Source organism: Catharus ustulatus, chromosome 3, assembly GCF_009819885.2.
Source record: "Catharus ustulatus isolate bCatUst1 chromosome 3, bCatUst1.pri.v2, whole genome shotgun sequence".
In the NCBI taxonomy this organism is placed as follows: domain Eukaryota; kingdom Metazoa; phylum Chordata; class Aves; order Passeriformes; family Turdidae; genus Catharus; species Catharus ustulatus.
The window spans coordinates 34,053,859-34,069,867 of NC_046223.1; the positions used below are offsets into that span (position 1 = coordinate 34,053,859).

General features: G+C 35.3%; 1 protein-coding gene across 3 annotated transcripts in view; it reads right to left on the reverse strand.

Annotated features, from left to right (window-relative positions):
* AKT3 (AKT serine/threonine kinase 3) overlaps window positions 1–16,009 on the reverse strand; it is a 150,763-nt gene that overhangs the window by 34,411 nt on the left and 100,343 nt on the right. For all 3 annotated transcript variants that reach the window (XM_033054283.2, XM_033054282.2, XM_033054284.2), the window contains 4 exons: window positions 14,479–14,544; window positions 12,888–12,956; window positions 5,857–5,979; window positions 3,921–4,049 (listed from right to left, as the gene is read on the reverse strand). In XM_033054283.2, coding sequence (XP_032910174.1) covers window positions 3,921–4,049; window positions 5,857–5,979; window positions 12,888–12,956; window positions 14,479–14,544 — 387 coding nt within the window. The remainder of the gene's footprint in view (window positions 1–3,920; window positions 4,050–5,856; window positions 5,980–12,887; window positions 12,957–14,478; window positions 14,545–16,009) is intronic.

Sequence of the window (16,009 nt, forward strand, 5' to 3'; positions counted from 1 at the left end):
AGGAGAGACAGCAGCTGCCACGTAATAAGAGTTCTATCCCTCACTCTTCTGATATAAAACTCAGGGAAATAATTGATTACACATGATCTCTCTCCAATTTTTAAAAGAACAATCACTAAAAAAATAGCCAAATAAGCATTGTATAATTGATCTTAATATTTCCTTAATCCTCACTGGTCTTATTTTAAAGTAAACTACAGGACATGCACATCTTCTCCTGTCTAGGGGTAAAGACTATGAATCTGCTCCTTTATTGTTCATTGTCCCTCTGAGTCACTGTAACTTCATAAATTATATTGATATAGTTTGTTTTTTAAAATAAAATGCAACTGTTCTTATAAGAATGCATCCATCTAATCTGTACATATGAACCATTTTTATACATATTCATCCACCTAATCTGTATTTTAATGCCAATAAAACTCAATAATATTCGTCTATTTTCCCTGTTATTAGACTAGACCTACACATCACTGATCATCTATATCTTTTAAGAGTCACTTGAATGACATCCATTAAGTCCTTTACAGACTTGTTCAGAGTCAAAAAAACTTCTCTTCTGTTATTAGAAAGATATAAAACTTCAAAAGTAATTTCTGGTATTTAAAACTTGTCTCTACCATGACACCAAAATTTAGTACCACATTTGAATGCTCTCCCATAATAAAGACTGTGCACTTAGTCCTAGGAACACAAACTGAAATTCAGAGATCCAGAAACTGTTATCTCACCCAAGAAAACATCCTTATAAATTATCAGACCACAAAGAAATTTTACTTCTCTGCCCAAGTAGCTTCATTTCCTGAATGTTCTATTAAAAGAAGTCTGTACCAGTCTGTATCTTTATTAGCAGGTCTTGTCCTTTCAGTCAACTGAAAGCTATCAAAATCTAAATTGCTTTAAAAGACTCACAGGTATATTTACAAATACTTTCTCAGTTTTATTCATTCTTTTTTAAGCAAGTGATACTTCCTGTAAAACATATGGTCCTGTCCTGCCTTTGCCACTCCAAAACTGCAAAAGAAGCATTTTTTTGAAAAAAAAAAAATCAAGCATACATCTGTGTTACCTACATGGGATCACAATTGGATTATGAATATTTTCTGACACCACGATCCCCAATGTGAGAGCTTACTTTGAAAAACAACAACGGAAAGAGACTTCTAAGAAATAGTCTCTTTGTCCTGAAAAACTACTAAGTGAGAAATTGTAACATATTTTATACTTTTCAAATGGGGAATGCCACAGATTCTTACAGCAGAGGGAATTATTAGCTATTGCCACTACACTTAAACATGCACAAAAAAATTAGGCTTGTGTTCATTCTACTGCAGATGACAAGGGTAATTTCACTATTATACAACAAAATTATTCTCAAAAAACTATATAATTTCACAAACAGAAAGTTACTTGCTCATTCTTCAATAAGTGTGACAAATGTACATCTGTACTGTTAACGAATATAAGCCCTGCTATTTGGCAGTGGCAACTATTTTCTTGCTAGAGGATGTGTTCATACCCTACTGGATTTTATGCTCAGCACATAGTGATGCAGGACAAACACAGTCAGTGCTATTTTAATTTTCCTTAGATATAGAAAACTGGTGTTGGATAACAGGGAAGGGTTAGGAGAGGAGACTAGAAAGGGAATGCACCTATGGACCACTTAGCCAGAAGCCCTGCGCACCCTGAACAGCTCACATTAACTTCCATATGGTTTCCACAAATGATAAATTAGTGATGGTCCAGAATTCTTCCTCCATGGATGAAAACTGACTCTAACTTGCATCTTCATTACAGGTTTTCTTCTGTGGCACATCGTCCATTTGATCTCTGCATGGACAGGGGCATTTTTCTGGATCTAATTATCTACATACACAGTCAGTGTCAGGTCCTATATGAGAGGTCAGGCCCTATCTATGTGAGGTGAAAGAGTCCTTTCAACAGAGTTTCAGAAGGACTATTTTGATTTCAGAAACATAAATCTGTGAGGAAAATGCAGCAACAGGTAGGTTTATTTACTGATCAAGAGTAATTCTGAAATTGCCTTGGGTAATAATTCTGTATAGATACCTTCACCTCAGAGACTGTCATGCAAGGAGGAAATATACCTTCATCTGTCTTAACTACTTCCCTCTTTTACTGCTGGAAGCATCTGCAACCTGGTTTTTGTAAAATGATGGAATAGTGAGCAGGACTCTATGACTCAAACAATGTTGCAACAGGCATTGGGCAAACCAAGTTTGGGACTGAAACCACAATTAGTACAAAAGAAAATGTTAAGTTAGTTTTCAGGCTGGATATAGATTCCCACCAGTGTTTCTGGTCAGCTGCCTCTTGGGATGGTTCCTAAAAATATGATGTTTCCTTTACTGTTGGAGAAAGAATGTATCAAAAGATTTTGCTATCATCCACAATGGGTTCAGTAACTCTATCTACCATATTGACTCATAGCCAACTATTAGCAGTTTCAATTTCCTCTGTGACTGCAAATTGAAAGGGACTTTAAATTTAAGAGATTTAGAAAGGCTCTCAAACCCGCACACCTAGCCATGCTAAAATCTTATTTTCCAGCCAGCACTATCCAGAAGGTGATGTGTACCTGTTTCTCTGACATTCCTTAATTTCAAGGTTTAGAATAAAAACCAAAATGCAATTAAAATTGCTTGTTGAAACAGGCTCCAGGGCTTGTGGCTGCTACACAGGGTTCAGTGCTGCTGAAAATAAGAGAATAAAGATCTATGTCTAATCAGTGCCTCCCTCCCTTCAAACTATGGCACATTGTTCTTCAAAGACAATACATGGCAACAAGACTTTAGTGCAGAGTTGCTGCAAGAGGTGGGAAATCCCTCTGGAAACTCTTTAAAACTTTCTTCAACTAAATGGTAGGACTGAAGGACCTTTTAAAGTCTTTCAGGTTGACTAGAAAGTTATCTCAGTATGAGTTGTGCACTGTGTCAATTAGAAATTTTGAATGCTGATAGGAGTGGAATTAAGGACTAATTCAGCATCCACAGAATTCTTAGCATTAAGTAAAAAATTAGGCTGTCTTTCATATCAGGACTGGAGTTGTATTTGGCAGCCCCTGAGGAGAGGCAGAGTGACATTTCTGAGCACCACAACCAGTACTGTTGACTGAAGCCAGGCAGGGCAAAACCACAATCTTGGTGGTGTTTCCCTTGCCTTTTTTCAGCAGGCATCAGTGGCAGAGCTGTTAGCACTAATTATACTGGAGCAGATCATATGGATGACTTGAACTTCCACAACAGATTCTCAAATGGCCAAGCCAGAGCTGCAAGGGGAACCAAAGCAATGTCTTGATGTCCATCTTATTATCAATCCTTGAGGAGTGTGGTGCTCGGCACTCCTGAGTGACAGCTAATGGGAAAGATGGGGTGGCCTACGCTGGGATGCCACTTCTGCTTACATAGTACGAAAAAATCAGTTTTGGTGCCCACCTCAACCAGTTCTGAGGTTGATACACTCAACTGCTTTTAGCAGAAATATCTAAAATTTCAACTGCCTCTCCCTGCAATCAGGGAATTCGGATAAAGCCCATAAAACTCAGTACTCTCCTATTCCCCCTCGCCTCCACTGAGTCTGTATAAATGCTAGTTACACAGCTCAGTTAAGCAGGATCATATGTTCCAAGTGACAGACAGATGGAAGATTATTTTTGAAGAAATCATCGGAAGATAAAAACTTTAACAGAGGAAGGCAAACATGAGAAGGAAAATGCACGTTAGAGGTCTTTTTAAACACTAAGAAGCAGAGCATCAATATCTATACAATCACCAAAGAATAGCATCACATTCCGTTCTGAATAAGAGCTATAGAGTATTAATCAGGCAGACTGTCAATCTAAAATTAAATGGAAAAGAACTTTATACAGTATTATAAGAAAATATTCTAAATCATACCTCAGGTGCCAGGTATTCTGGAGTACCACAGAATGTTTTCATAGTTGCTGCGTCTGTGATTCCTTCTTTGCAAAGTCCAAAATCTGTAATTTTTATGTGTCCATCTTTATCCAACATTAGATTTTCTAACTGTGTGTTGGGGAGAAAAATATTCCCTTAGTATTTCTTAACAGAACAGATGGATGTATTACATCAATTTTGTAAAAGAATAGTTATTCCTTGCATAGAATGTAATTAATTTGTAATTTTAAAAAAATACAGCATCTACTATATTACAACACTTAACAGTGTTTACTGCCACCCAAGTTACATAATTAGTTAATACTTTAACACAGTTTACAATAGTAGATCTCAAGTCAATGACTTCAGAGGTTTCCTTTGCTCTAACGTGACAGCCACTGACCACATCTTCTACATTCTATACTGTCATGAAATAACCTGTATCCATAAATCTTTAAAATACTTCCAACTTCCAGAACCTTTTCAATAATAGACAGAACTGGGGATAGGGCCGCTGCTGATAAAAAAATCCCTGAGGTAGTTTCCTCCTTGTCTACTTGCAAAGGACACTTCTTAAACTGTGAATATATATCTCTGCATGCTTTGCATTGCTTTTTAAATAGATGATCCTTGCTTTGAAACGTGAAAACATTCAGAATAATGGCTAGTATCACTTTCCCAAAAGGTTTTAATTGGCTGTACTTAAAATACAGATAGAACTGAAACTAAGGAAAACATTCTCAGCTTTTCTCAACAGAAAATGGTTTGGTTTTTTTACAAATTATAAGGTATGTGAAAATACCAACATAGAGCAATCATAGCCCTGTCATTCTAAGTCTGCATAAAGCCTGAAATACAACCAAAAGTATAGATTTCCTGTTAAGTCTAAGTGTGTTACAAAGAAAATGTAAAGTAGACAACACAAGAAGTAGAAGATTTATGATGTCAAACTCCTCTTTCCTTACTATTTAAAATTTAAATAAAAAACTATCACCTATCGTTCCTTGACCAGACAATTCTAAATTTTCACAGCATTTCACATTATTACAACAGATTCTGGTACAAACAGGTAAGTTCAGTATTTTGTTTTTTGTTTGCCTCCCTGAGCAGTATTTGCCTCCTTCTCCTCGGTTTCTGTACAAAGGATCGCATGAATGAATTCCACTACTGTGCATGTACAACAGGAAAGCACCATTTCCTGTACATGAAATTAAGGGCTTGACACAGAAATAAAATTGTCTCATCGTGGACTTTAGAGGTTCCTCCTACACAAGTTCGAAAATGTTCCTGTTGAAAACAAAGATTCTTTTTCTATAGAATATGGTCATAGTGTGTCACAGAGTACCTGGGACAACAGACTACCAGGTAAGTGTATATGCTGGCAAATCTAAAACAAACTACATTCCAATAACAGAAACCTTTCCTGCAATACAAAAGACAAAATAATTCTGAAATCAATGCTGAAATAAATTCTTTTTCTGTTGAAGTACTCTGAATTCTTTTAAATGTTTCCAGTGCATACAGAAACACCTCTTTGCTGAGATAAAAAGAATGCGGTCACAGTGTGCCAATTCACCACTTCCCTTGTTTGGGGACGTAGAGAATTGTATTTGAGATTAGTGCTGAGATTTAAGTTAAGTTCTAAGTAAGAGGGCAGGGGGTAGGGAGTGTGAGGATCAGAAGTTTGAATCTCCTTCAAGTGCTGCTACTCCAGTATCCTGTTTCATTTTATAATCAAGTTAAAGTCAGGGAATGTACCCATCTAGAGATTACTATATCAAACAACTTCCTCCAGCACATACAGAACTTAAAACCGAACATAGATTTTTTTTTTCCCATTAACTCTGAATAGTGCAACTTTATAATTACTTTGTGTTTGTCCCCATAGTCTCTGCAAAAACAAAAATTTGATTACTTTTTTTCTTTCTTTTTTTACCTTGAGATCACGGTACACAATCTTCCCAGAATGCAGATAGTCCAGGGCAGAGACAATTTCTGCACCATAGAAGCGTGTGCGGTCCTCTGAGAACACCCGCTCTCTCGACAAATGGAAAAACAGCTGCAGGGTAAACAGCAGGGACAGGATTGTAATAATTACTGATTTAGTGGGGGAAATTAACACAAACATAAAACACCTCTCATCACCATATTGTGATGATAGATAGTGTACTCTCAGTGGACACTCAGCACTCTTAGACAGCAGCTGGCTTATCTTTTCCAGGTTTCCAAAGGGAGAAAGCGAGCTGTTAAATCAGCGTTTTAATCAATATACCAATCTTGTTTAAGGCATTCTGCTTGCTACTCATTTAACCTTCAGTTACCAGAGGAAAAAAAAAAAAAGAAGTACACAACAGCATCATTCTGTACTTCTCCCTCTGCTACCTCCTCAGATTTTTGCTTTAAGCCACTGAGAAGTATCACTAAAATGTATAGATTTTGGTTCTGCCTCATGTTTTTCAGTATAGTAACTTTTCTTTGAGCTGAAAAAGGTCTAGTTCTTCAATAGACTTGGACTGAGTGGGGAACTGGCATTTGACAAACCACACATTCATACTGCTAGCAGTAGTAGTCACTAGAAAAAGCAAATCAACAATGCCTAGGGTTTATAAATACAAATCTATGCACTTGGTGTATTTCTTTGCTACAATGTAAATATTGGTTTGGGTGTTTTGTCTCTTCTTTAATATTTTTTAAGTAACAGCACTTTGCAGGCACTATAAAGTCTTTCAGCAAAAAAATAATAGTCATTATGTATTGCCAGTAATTTCTGCTGCAGTGAAAAAGTGTAAGATGAAGCTCTGTAAGGTTGTCAGTATCAGGTAAAACATCACCCTCAGAACCTGGAACAACATGTAAAAGAGCACATTTTAGCTATTCAATTCAAATGTTTTCTAAAATGGTGAGTTTTAATTAGTGTTTAAAGCAATTTTGGGTAATTCCTCAAGCAAAGATTAGTGAGTGTACTTCTATAGTCTCCTTAAGACCAAATCAGCCATGTTACAATGTTTCTGGCTTCATCACAGGAGCTAACACTCAACAAAACAGAAATTTAAAAATTTATCATTTATAGATTAAACATAGACAGTGAAATCCACAACAACTATGCATGCAGATTTGGGGTTTGTTTTTTATTTTCTGCTGTTTAAAGTACCAAGTACATGACAATTCAGAAATGGTAAAGTAGGTTAAAAAATACCCCAAAAGCTAACCAATAAAAAGAAGCCAATGATGTGCTTAATCTCTCTATCACATCTTAGAAAATCTAACTATTCACATGGCACAGAACATTTCAGGAATTGCTGTAGCTATTTTCAGTAGGTGGACTTCTGGATGTGGCACTTGAGGACAGGGTTTTAGGGGTGATTCTGGTGGTGCTGGGTTGATGGTTGGAACTTTGATAATTCTGTGACTTTTCAAAGCATAATGAAAAAGTCACTGCTATGAACTAGAAACCAACTTCTTTTCTGAGAGTAGTAATTCATAATAATAGGTGTATCACTTTTGTCTTGGCCTAAACAAAATTCCCAGTAAACTGAGCCCTTTGGCAGCCTAGATCTGTATAAACAGAGACTTCATAGAATACAGAAACTGCACCATGATTTAAAGAAAATATTTAAAATTTTGTTCACTGTATCTGGATTCCCCTTTCAACTTCTTTTCCTGTGCTCAAGACACCCTGTATAAAAATGGCAAACCTGCATGACAAGGAGGATCTTTATTTTGCAGGTGTGTCTGTTGCTCCTGTGCTCACCTGTCCAGGCACCAGTCCCTGGTGGGACATGAGCCCTTTCTGCAGAGACTTCTCTCTGTACTGACGGATGCCCAGTGGTCAGTGCAATCACAAGACCCATTCACAATAAGCAACCAAGTCATTAAATGCCTCATGCATTACCAAACTGGGAAAAGAACATTTCCCAATTTGTGTGGTCATCTCCACACATTTCTGTAGAATAGAAAACAAAGACTGCTAAGTAGAATTTCATTCACATAAAGCAAAATACAAATTTTATGTAATTTATGCCTTTATGTCTGTTTTGTGGTCTCTTTCATAAATAATGAGCTAGTGCTACTCATTTTTAAGAGTGTGGGGGTTTTTGTTTCAATGGATCAAAAGTAATTAAAAATATAGGACAACAGTGAAAATTTGTCAATTCCAGTCAGCCCTACATTTTATATTTATTCTAAAGGACTATTGCAATTTTCTGTTCGAAAGAGTCTAACCCAGTAGCTGAACAGTAGCCTTAGAGAATACTAAAACTTCAGGATACTTCTCACCAACACTTTTGTTTTAGTTTCCATTAAAAAGTGTCCCAAGTCTGAATCTGAAATTTGATAGTCTGACAAATTGACATACACAAAAATTTACTTTCTTTAGTGTTTATTTCCAACAAGATTATTGATATTAATTAAAAAGACTAACTTCAAAGTAAAATGACCAGCTAGAAACAACTAACAGTTGTGTTTGCTGAAGAAACTGTGAGCTTCTGAGTCAGCTTATTTTAATGTATATGTGACACTATAGTCACTCTTCTTCACATTATTGTAGCACCTAACAGAGCTGTCACCAAACCATACTTGCTAGCTTTGAATGAAGAATGTACATTTAGATATAAAAATGCACATTAAAAGCACATTCATACACTCAGATATATGCTAAAGATATTAAACAGATTCTAAAATTATAATAGGGAAAGCAGAGAGATTACAGGGAGATTACAGCATAATTTTCAGCTAATTATTTAGCTGGTTCACTATTTCAGAATAATTCTGCCACTGTGTTCTATTTACAATTGTCAGAACAAGAAGATTATATTTATTAAATCAAAGAAGGAAAAGAAGAAATGTGATGGAAGGTTAAAAAATGGTTTCTAACATTTTCACTATTTATTGATTTACAGTTATTTAATATGTGCTATAAAATCACTGGAATTGTAATAGAAATAGCTTTGGCACAAAGAAAGCCATTTTGCACATAACATTTTTGATGGCATACACAAGGGTGCCATTGTTACAGTGAGGACTGGAGCTACAAATTTCCTGGTATGCCTTTAAAAACTGAACAACAATGCTGTCATGGGGTTTTTCTAATAAAAAAATTTAATGGAAAAATTTAAACAAAGATCAAACATAGAAGTATATTCAGCTGAAGATCCAAGCATGCTAAATATATAAAAGACACAGTCTTGTATCAATTGATATGTTAAAGTTGCACACATGCTAGTGACCTACTTAGCATGTTGTAAGTTGAATGTCTGGCTCTTGCTGCTGTGTACTGGGTTTGCTCAGCTCTGCATTTTATATTTGAGCATTGATTTTGCAAAACACTTGCAGTGGCAACCTTGAAATTTCAAATTATTTATTTATTGTTTCAGACTTCGTACTGCTTCTTGGCACATTCTATACTCAAAGAAATGTAATACCCTTATCATGGACTATCATAATTTAAGGCTAAGGAACATTCTCTTGTTTACTTATTTTTTGTTAAGGAGGTTGTAAATCCTCTGTCTTTTTTTTTTTCCTAGACAGTAATAGCACTTGTTCAATTACAACAAGCCATTTAGTTTTCTCCTGCCTAATGAATTGAAGAGCTGTAAAACAAAAATGACAAGAGGAACAGAGATTCAGAATTCTTATGTGGAGAACCATCTGAATAAATTTTAGAGTCTAATTTTATTATACACATAATTACCAATTAAGTTTGTTACAAAGGACGGAATCTGGAATTATCCTTAAATGCAGAGTGAGGAAGTTAATCAACTTATTAGTCAGTTAAATCAGTGTACTCTGCAGAGTAATGTATGTAATAGATTTCATTCCTGAAAGATTTTTAACCTTTAAAGTAAAATATTGGAAATAAAAACTGGGAAACATACACTCCAAAAGTAATCCCCAAAAATAAAGAACCATTTGGTCAACTCAGCTAAGCCAGGTGAATATTTGCTTTCTGAAACCAAATTTCAATTTCTTAATGATACTTTAACCTAATTCCTTCAGTACAATAAAGGCATTGAGAAGTAATTAGAGCGGCAGACATCTCCTTCTAGTTATCCTTCTAGAGTTTACGATCAGTAGGCATTGGTAAACATTTCACCCACGGAATCTAAAAGCAAAACCAAATGAAGACAAAATTAAGCTTTTGGCCCACAACAATTATTTCAAGATTGGGCATTTGGCAGGGGAAAAAACATTCACAGTATAAGGAAAACATATTCAATATTTCCATCTGAATAATCTGGAAAAAAAAATCCTCTAATGGTTTGCTTTAGTATATTAAAATACATAATATGCTGGGGTTTTTTTTAATGGAATCCAGAGGAGAAGTATTTACTGTAATGCTGTGTACACTGTACAAGAGCGCACACACAGACCAGCAAAAGGGATGCAGTTACATTTTCATTGTAACATATTCTCTTACTAACTGAGCCCAACCAACTTGAAGTTACATAAGCAAGGCAAGGCACAGCTAAATTGTTACTGTTGTAGAGGGATATTAACTTCACCATGGATCTAGATTTTTTATAGATACAAAAGATTCTTGCTTACAGTCATTTAACACAACTGCTTCTCCTCCAGTATGAAGTTCTGTGTCCCCCTCCTTGACTGTTTTCCTTTCTACCCATAGAAAGAGGAAGCAAAGACTCCTACTACTGACCACAGTTTTTATTACTGTAGTAGAGCAGAAGCCTAAATGGTGGCATTTTCTTGCTTTCACCTGGGTAGGAGACAAGAATATGTATACAATGTTCAATAACTCCTTCATGAGGAGAACTGTTTGGGTAATAGTGCTCCTGAAAGACATAATCCATGAAAATTCCCAACGAATTGATTCAGGCACAACAGTTTACCTAAAAAGAAAGATGTCATCTGAAGGAATTTTAAAAGGAAACACAGTGAGGGTAGGACAGCACTGGAGAGAATCAAAAGCAACATGGTACATCTATGTACATCAGTGTTCCACTAGCAGGATATAACTAAAATATGAGTTTTCAATCCTTTCAACAGTCAGAATACATAGGGAAATTTCCTTGGAACAGAGAAAGAATAGCAGATAGAAGCAGCAAAAGAAAAACAAAAGTCTCTCTATCATATAAGCTAAAATGCTGGCTAAACTTTGAGCAACTTACTTTCAGTAACTCTTGAGTTAATAACAAGGCTATTTTACAAATATGAAATCCTCCGCATTTTTTGGAAGAGACTGACTAAAGCCTAAAATTCACAAGAAAATTTGATAAGATTAAAGATTTTCCTATTAAAAAAGGCAGCTTGTCCAACTTACATTCCAGATCTCTAGTCAAAGAAAAGCACATGTGCAAATCAAGAGTTTCCTCTCTGTGCCTACTCTCACAAAGCCATTTTTCCCACTGTGGGCAAAACTTCAGAGTTAGCTTCATTGAATTAGAGAACCATCAGCAAAGTACATGAGCAACACTGACAAACACCTGGAAGAAAGTAGCCCAATCCCGGCACGAGTGCATTGCTATTACTCAAATCCCCAAAGCAAAAGCCACCCACAAGCCCATGACATGACACTTGCACAAAGTTGCACCACCCAGTGCAGAAAAATGCATTGACCAGACTACAATGGACCAAAATACAGCCAGAGCATCCTCAATCATAAGAAAGGAGTTGAAAACATCCTCTGTGGGCTCTGCTCTGTCTTCAAACAGGATGGAAAAGTACTCTTCAAAAAGACAAATAGCTAAATTACAGGATGATGTTGAAAACATACTTTCACACTGTCTCCCCAGAGATTACAGAAATGTAGTAAGATCTTACACAGAGGAGAACCATGCAGAATTAGCTAGTTTATAAGACAATGCTTGAAACTCATTGCAGACAACAATGACTTAATATTGGTGATGTAAATTCAATGTCAAATAAGCCAGCTGAGTGTCCAAGAGAAAGCTGTTATCCCTTTTCTGCTGAGGGAGATTTTTGTACCTGGTTCAATACCTGTGATGTGCAGAACTGGGTTTATACATTGAGTTAAACAAGCCATCCTCCCATATGACAGCCCTATAGCGCCATATTTAGGCATGGGTGATAGAGGGTGGCCAAGGACAAGTTAGGATCCAAGGGACTGCAGGTGTTGGGATTATAGCTAAGCACAGTATTATTGCAGGAGAAGATAGCTAAAACATAATGCAAAATATTATGTATCATGCCACAGCAATTCTTGAATGAATAAAGGTTTTTAATAAAAAACTCCTAGTGGAAACACTTAGACCTTCAACATTATCATGAAGCTTATAGTTGACAAAATAAGGAAAAACCCCCAGCTCACGTTGTAACAAGACACAGTATGAATAGCAAACAGCATCTAAAAGGCAGATAAAAGCCCTCTTTTTCAATTGCAGTTCTCTAATTCCATTTGCTGAAATAAAATATCATTTTTGATATTTTATTCTTTAGTAAACAGCTGGAGGATAGCAATGGCTTCAAAGCTAACAACACTCTAAGAAGTTTAGCACGATAGTTGGTATTTCCAGAGTACACAGCAAGTGAAGTGGAGACAAGCAATGAAAGTATGAATGCTGTACTCTTTTCCAATAGATATTTGTAATAGTTATAGCAAAAAGAGCACACATTTCATATTAGGAAAAAAGTAACACTTGTCAACATTATTTTTGCTCGTTTGAACTGGATTATGACTGTTTCATGCCAGAACGTGCTATAATATGCTTAAATAAAAAGAACAATAAGAAAGCATATGTAATTATTTTTCTAGCATTAAATTATGTCTGACTATACAGAAGTCTAATTTTTTCAGAAGAGAAGCTAGTTTTGATAGAAGAGTTATAAAAAATTGTCAACTTTTTTTTAAAATAAAACAGTTCAATTTTTTTAATATAAAAATCCTTTAATGATACCAGAAAGCAAAAAGGCATAGAAAAAATGTAACCTTAAAAAGTATAATTCAGTGGCAGCTTTAATATTACAAGTGTAGAACATCTTTCTTAAACTTACCTCTCCTCCGTTAACGTACTCCATCACAAAACACAAACGATCCTTTGTCTGGAAGGAATATTTCAAGGACTTGCAAAGAAAACAGCAAAATCAAACCATTTATCATATTATACCAAACAACTTGAACTTAAACTGTAACAAAATGTTATCTTTTTAAGTAGAAAATTCTGATTTTGGTAAGAACTTTGAGATTAATTAAAAGTGTAACTTTATCTGGAACTTGAGACGAAATAACACAAAAACTTCCAAGTGTTTTCACCTCTGCTACATGTCCACTGATACAAAACCATCATGCTTATTACCATAAAGTATTAAATGGCCACCAAAACACACAATTTCATACTTCATTTCTTATTGCCCTACACACTAATCAGCTATTTCCACTCACTCTACTTTATGATGTCCACTTCCACAGTGCCCATGAAGAGAGAGATTATCATATTCTTTTTCATTTCTCCCAAATGAAATCTTAAAAGTCATCTTAACATCCAGCATGCTTTCATTTCCAAAGCAAGAACTCTCTAGTTTCATATTACGAAATGTTAAGAATGCTAAGTGCCAAATTAGTATATTAATTTCCATATCATTTAAAAGTTACAACAGATGTTATGATCTTAATTAAAATTTTTGATTTATCAACGTTGACTTATCAAAGATACCACAGAAAATCTAGAGATAAAGACTTGGCCTAAAAGAAATGAAATGTAGTAGAACTGCATGTGACTAAACTGCATGTCTCAATATAGAACTTGCTGAAGAATAACAGAAAGATAAGAAGATACAAATGTAGTACCATTGTTGCATTTTTTGATGGGAGATAGCCCTACTCCTGCTCATCATTACACTCTAATTCAAGAATCATTGCAGGATCTCTTTCATCTTTACTGAATTTACAAGAATATTTTGGCCCACCAATGTAAATGCAATCCTCTGCTTTCCAAAAAACAGATAAGTTTTTCTAAACAGGAAAGCTTCTATGCTATACTTTGAAATTTTAATGCAAAAACAATTCCCTGTCTCAAAAAGCATGTTCATTATATTTTGAAATAAAGGGAAGTATTTTTTAATATATTCTCAAACTTCTACTTGTAAAGCTAAATCAATTAATCATAATTTGTCATGAGTCTCAAAATTTTCACCTTTTCAATCTTTCCCTTCTAATAAATATTAACCTCATGAAGACAAAGGTAGTGGGGTTTCAATTTTGTGGCTCTGTGAGCTACTTATTTTGAATAGTTATTTTTATTGTTTTACTGAATTCTTACTTAAATTTTCTTGATAAAAAATTCTTACACCTCTGTGATTTTACTAACTTTTATTTTAGAAGTGTTCATATACAACAACTGCAAAAAAATTTCACAACAGTTACAGAGTTCTACAATTAAATTTATTTTCAGTATAGTAAAGCTTTACAAATTTATCAGAAAATTTATTTCTGAATTCTTAATTACATATCCTGATAAAGGATAACATGGCACTAGATAGCTATTGAATCATCATGAGAAAGAATTCAAAATTTGTAAAATATGTTCAAATAAACTATGTCAAATATTGCCTGCTAATGTACTTAAAACTAGTTCCCAATACTTACTGTTAAAAAAGGGTGTCTGGTGTTTTTCAATACTCTGCTTTCTGTAAGAGTATGAGCCACTTCATCCTGAGAAATAAAGAGAAGAAGCAGGTCTGAATTAAGATATTAAATTGTTATTAAATTAATTATAAGGAAAAGGTCAACACTTTCAAAGAGAGAAAGCTACAGTTTTGAAAAATGAATGAATCTTCACATTTTTGAGGAAATATTTAACAAAAAATCTATTTATGATACCTTATTTGGTTTTCTTATTTTCTTGTTTTAAAATGAAGAAGAAAGAGAAGAAAGAAATTATAATATTGGATTTGATAGCTTCAAAACATAAGTCATCACAGCTTCACAGTTCTGGTATGAATCACCTGAACAATGTATCTACAGAGAGACTAAACCAATGTGCGAGACACTTACACACAGAGTAACTGACAGGCAAATATAAAACCCAGTCTCATCAAGCCAAGTGTTAAGTAAAGTCAGGTTTTCTGTTTTTAAACTTTCATTTGGTTTGGTGTTGGTTTTGTTTTCATCCACCTAAGCTGTCCTTAGGAGCCCAGAGGCGAGCAGTGCTCCTCTGGACCAGGCTGAGCATCCCTAAAGACATTGGCTGCATCCTTGGGAGATGTCCATACAACCCCCAACTCCTTTCCAGACACAATTTGGAAAAGAGGCACTTTGGAGAGAGACAGTGACACTCTCCTGTCTGTGAGCCTGAACGGGAAAGACAAAAACAAGCTCTGCACCAAAGTCAGAGAAGCAAACTAAGCCAGTTGCTGTGGATGTTTGCTTCCTGGCAAGCTAATCCATGTTTGTTCCCTGCTCCCCTCATTTTCTGTAGCACTGAGTTTCATGTCACACAGAACTAAAGACTACCCTGATGTGACTCAAACTTCAAGTGCAATCCTACAGAAGTAAATATATTTAGTCAGAGTACGCGTTATTATTGCCACAAATGACACCAATATAACATTATTGTACTACACACATGCTTTGACTATGCTCTGAAGATAAGGTATTATTAAATTGGAAAGTAAACACAGATGTCAGGAGTTTTAAATTAGATCTTAAAAATTGTCAAAATAGGAAGTTGAACAACAACAACAGAGTCAGTGGTAATAAATTATGATGCCATTTAGTTGAAGAGCAGTGCAACACTGAGTATCATACACTAGAATGACATACAGGGGGAAACACAAAAACAAAACCCTCCCCCCAAAAAAACAACAACAACAAAAAAAAACATTTTAAGAAGAAAAAAAAGCATAAAGGTTCATGTGTTTATTTCTTTTTAACCCTCTGTTCACCAGATATATGGCATAAAAAGCCGGCAATGGCCAGTCTTTCTGGAATTGCCTCTGGAGTCTGTAATACTGGTAGTAATTTCCATGTAAGTGTAGTATTAATCTGTCATGTAAACAGGATGAACAGATTTATTCTGAACTGGGCAGATGCCATACAGCTGTCAGTGCATCACTTTTCTGCTCCAAACTATTCTTAGGGGTATAACCTTCCATAGGGCTACTTTTTGTACAGGTGG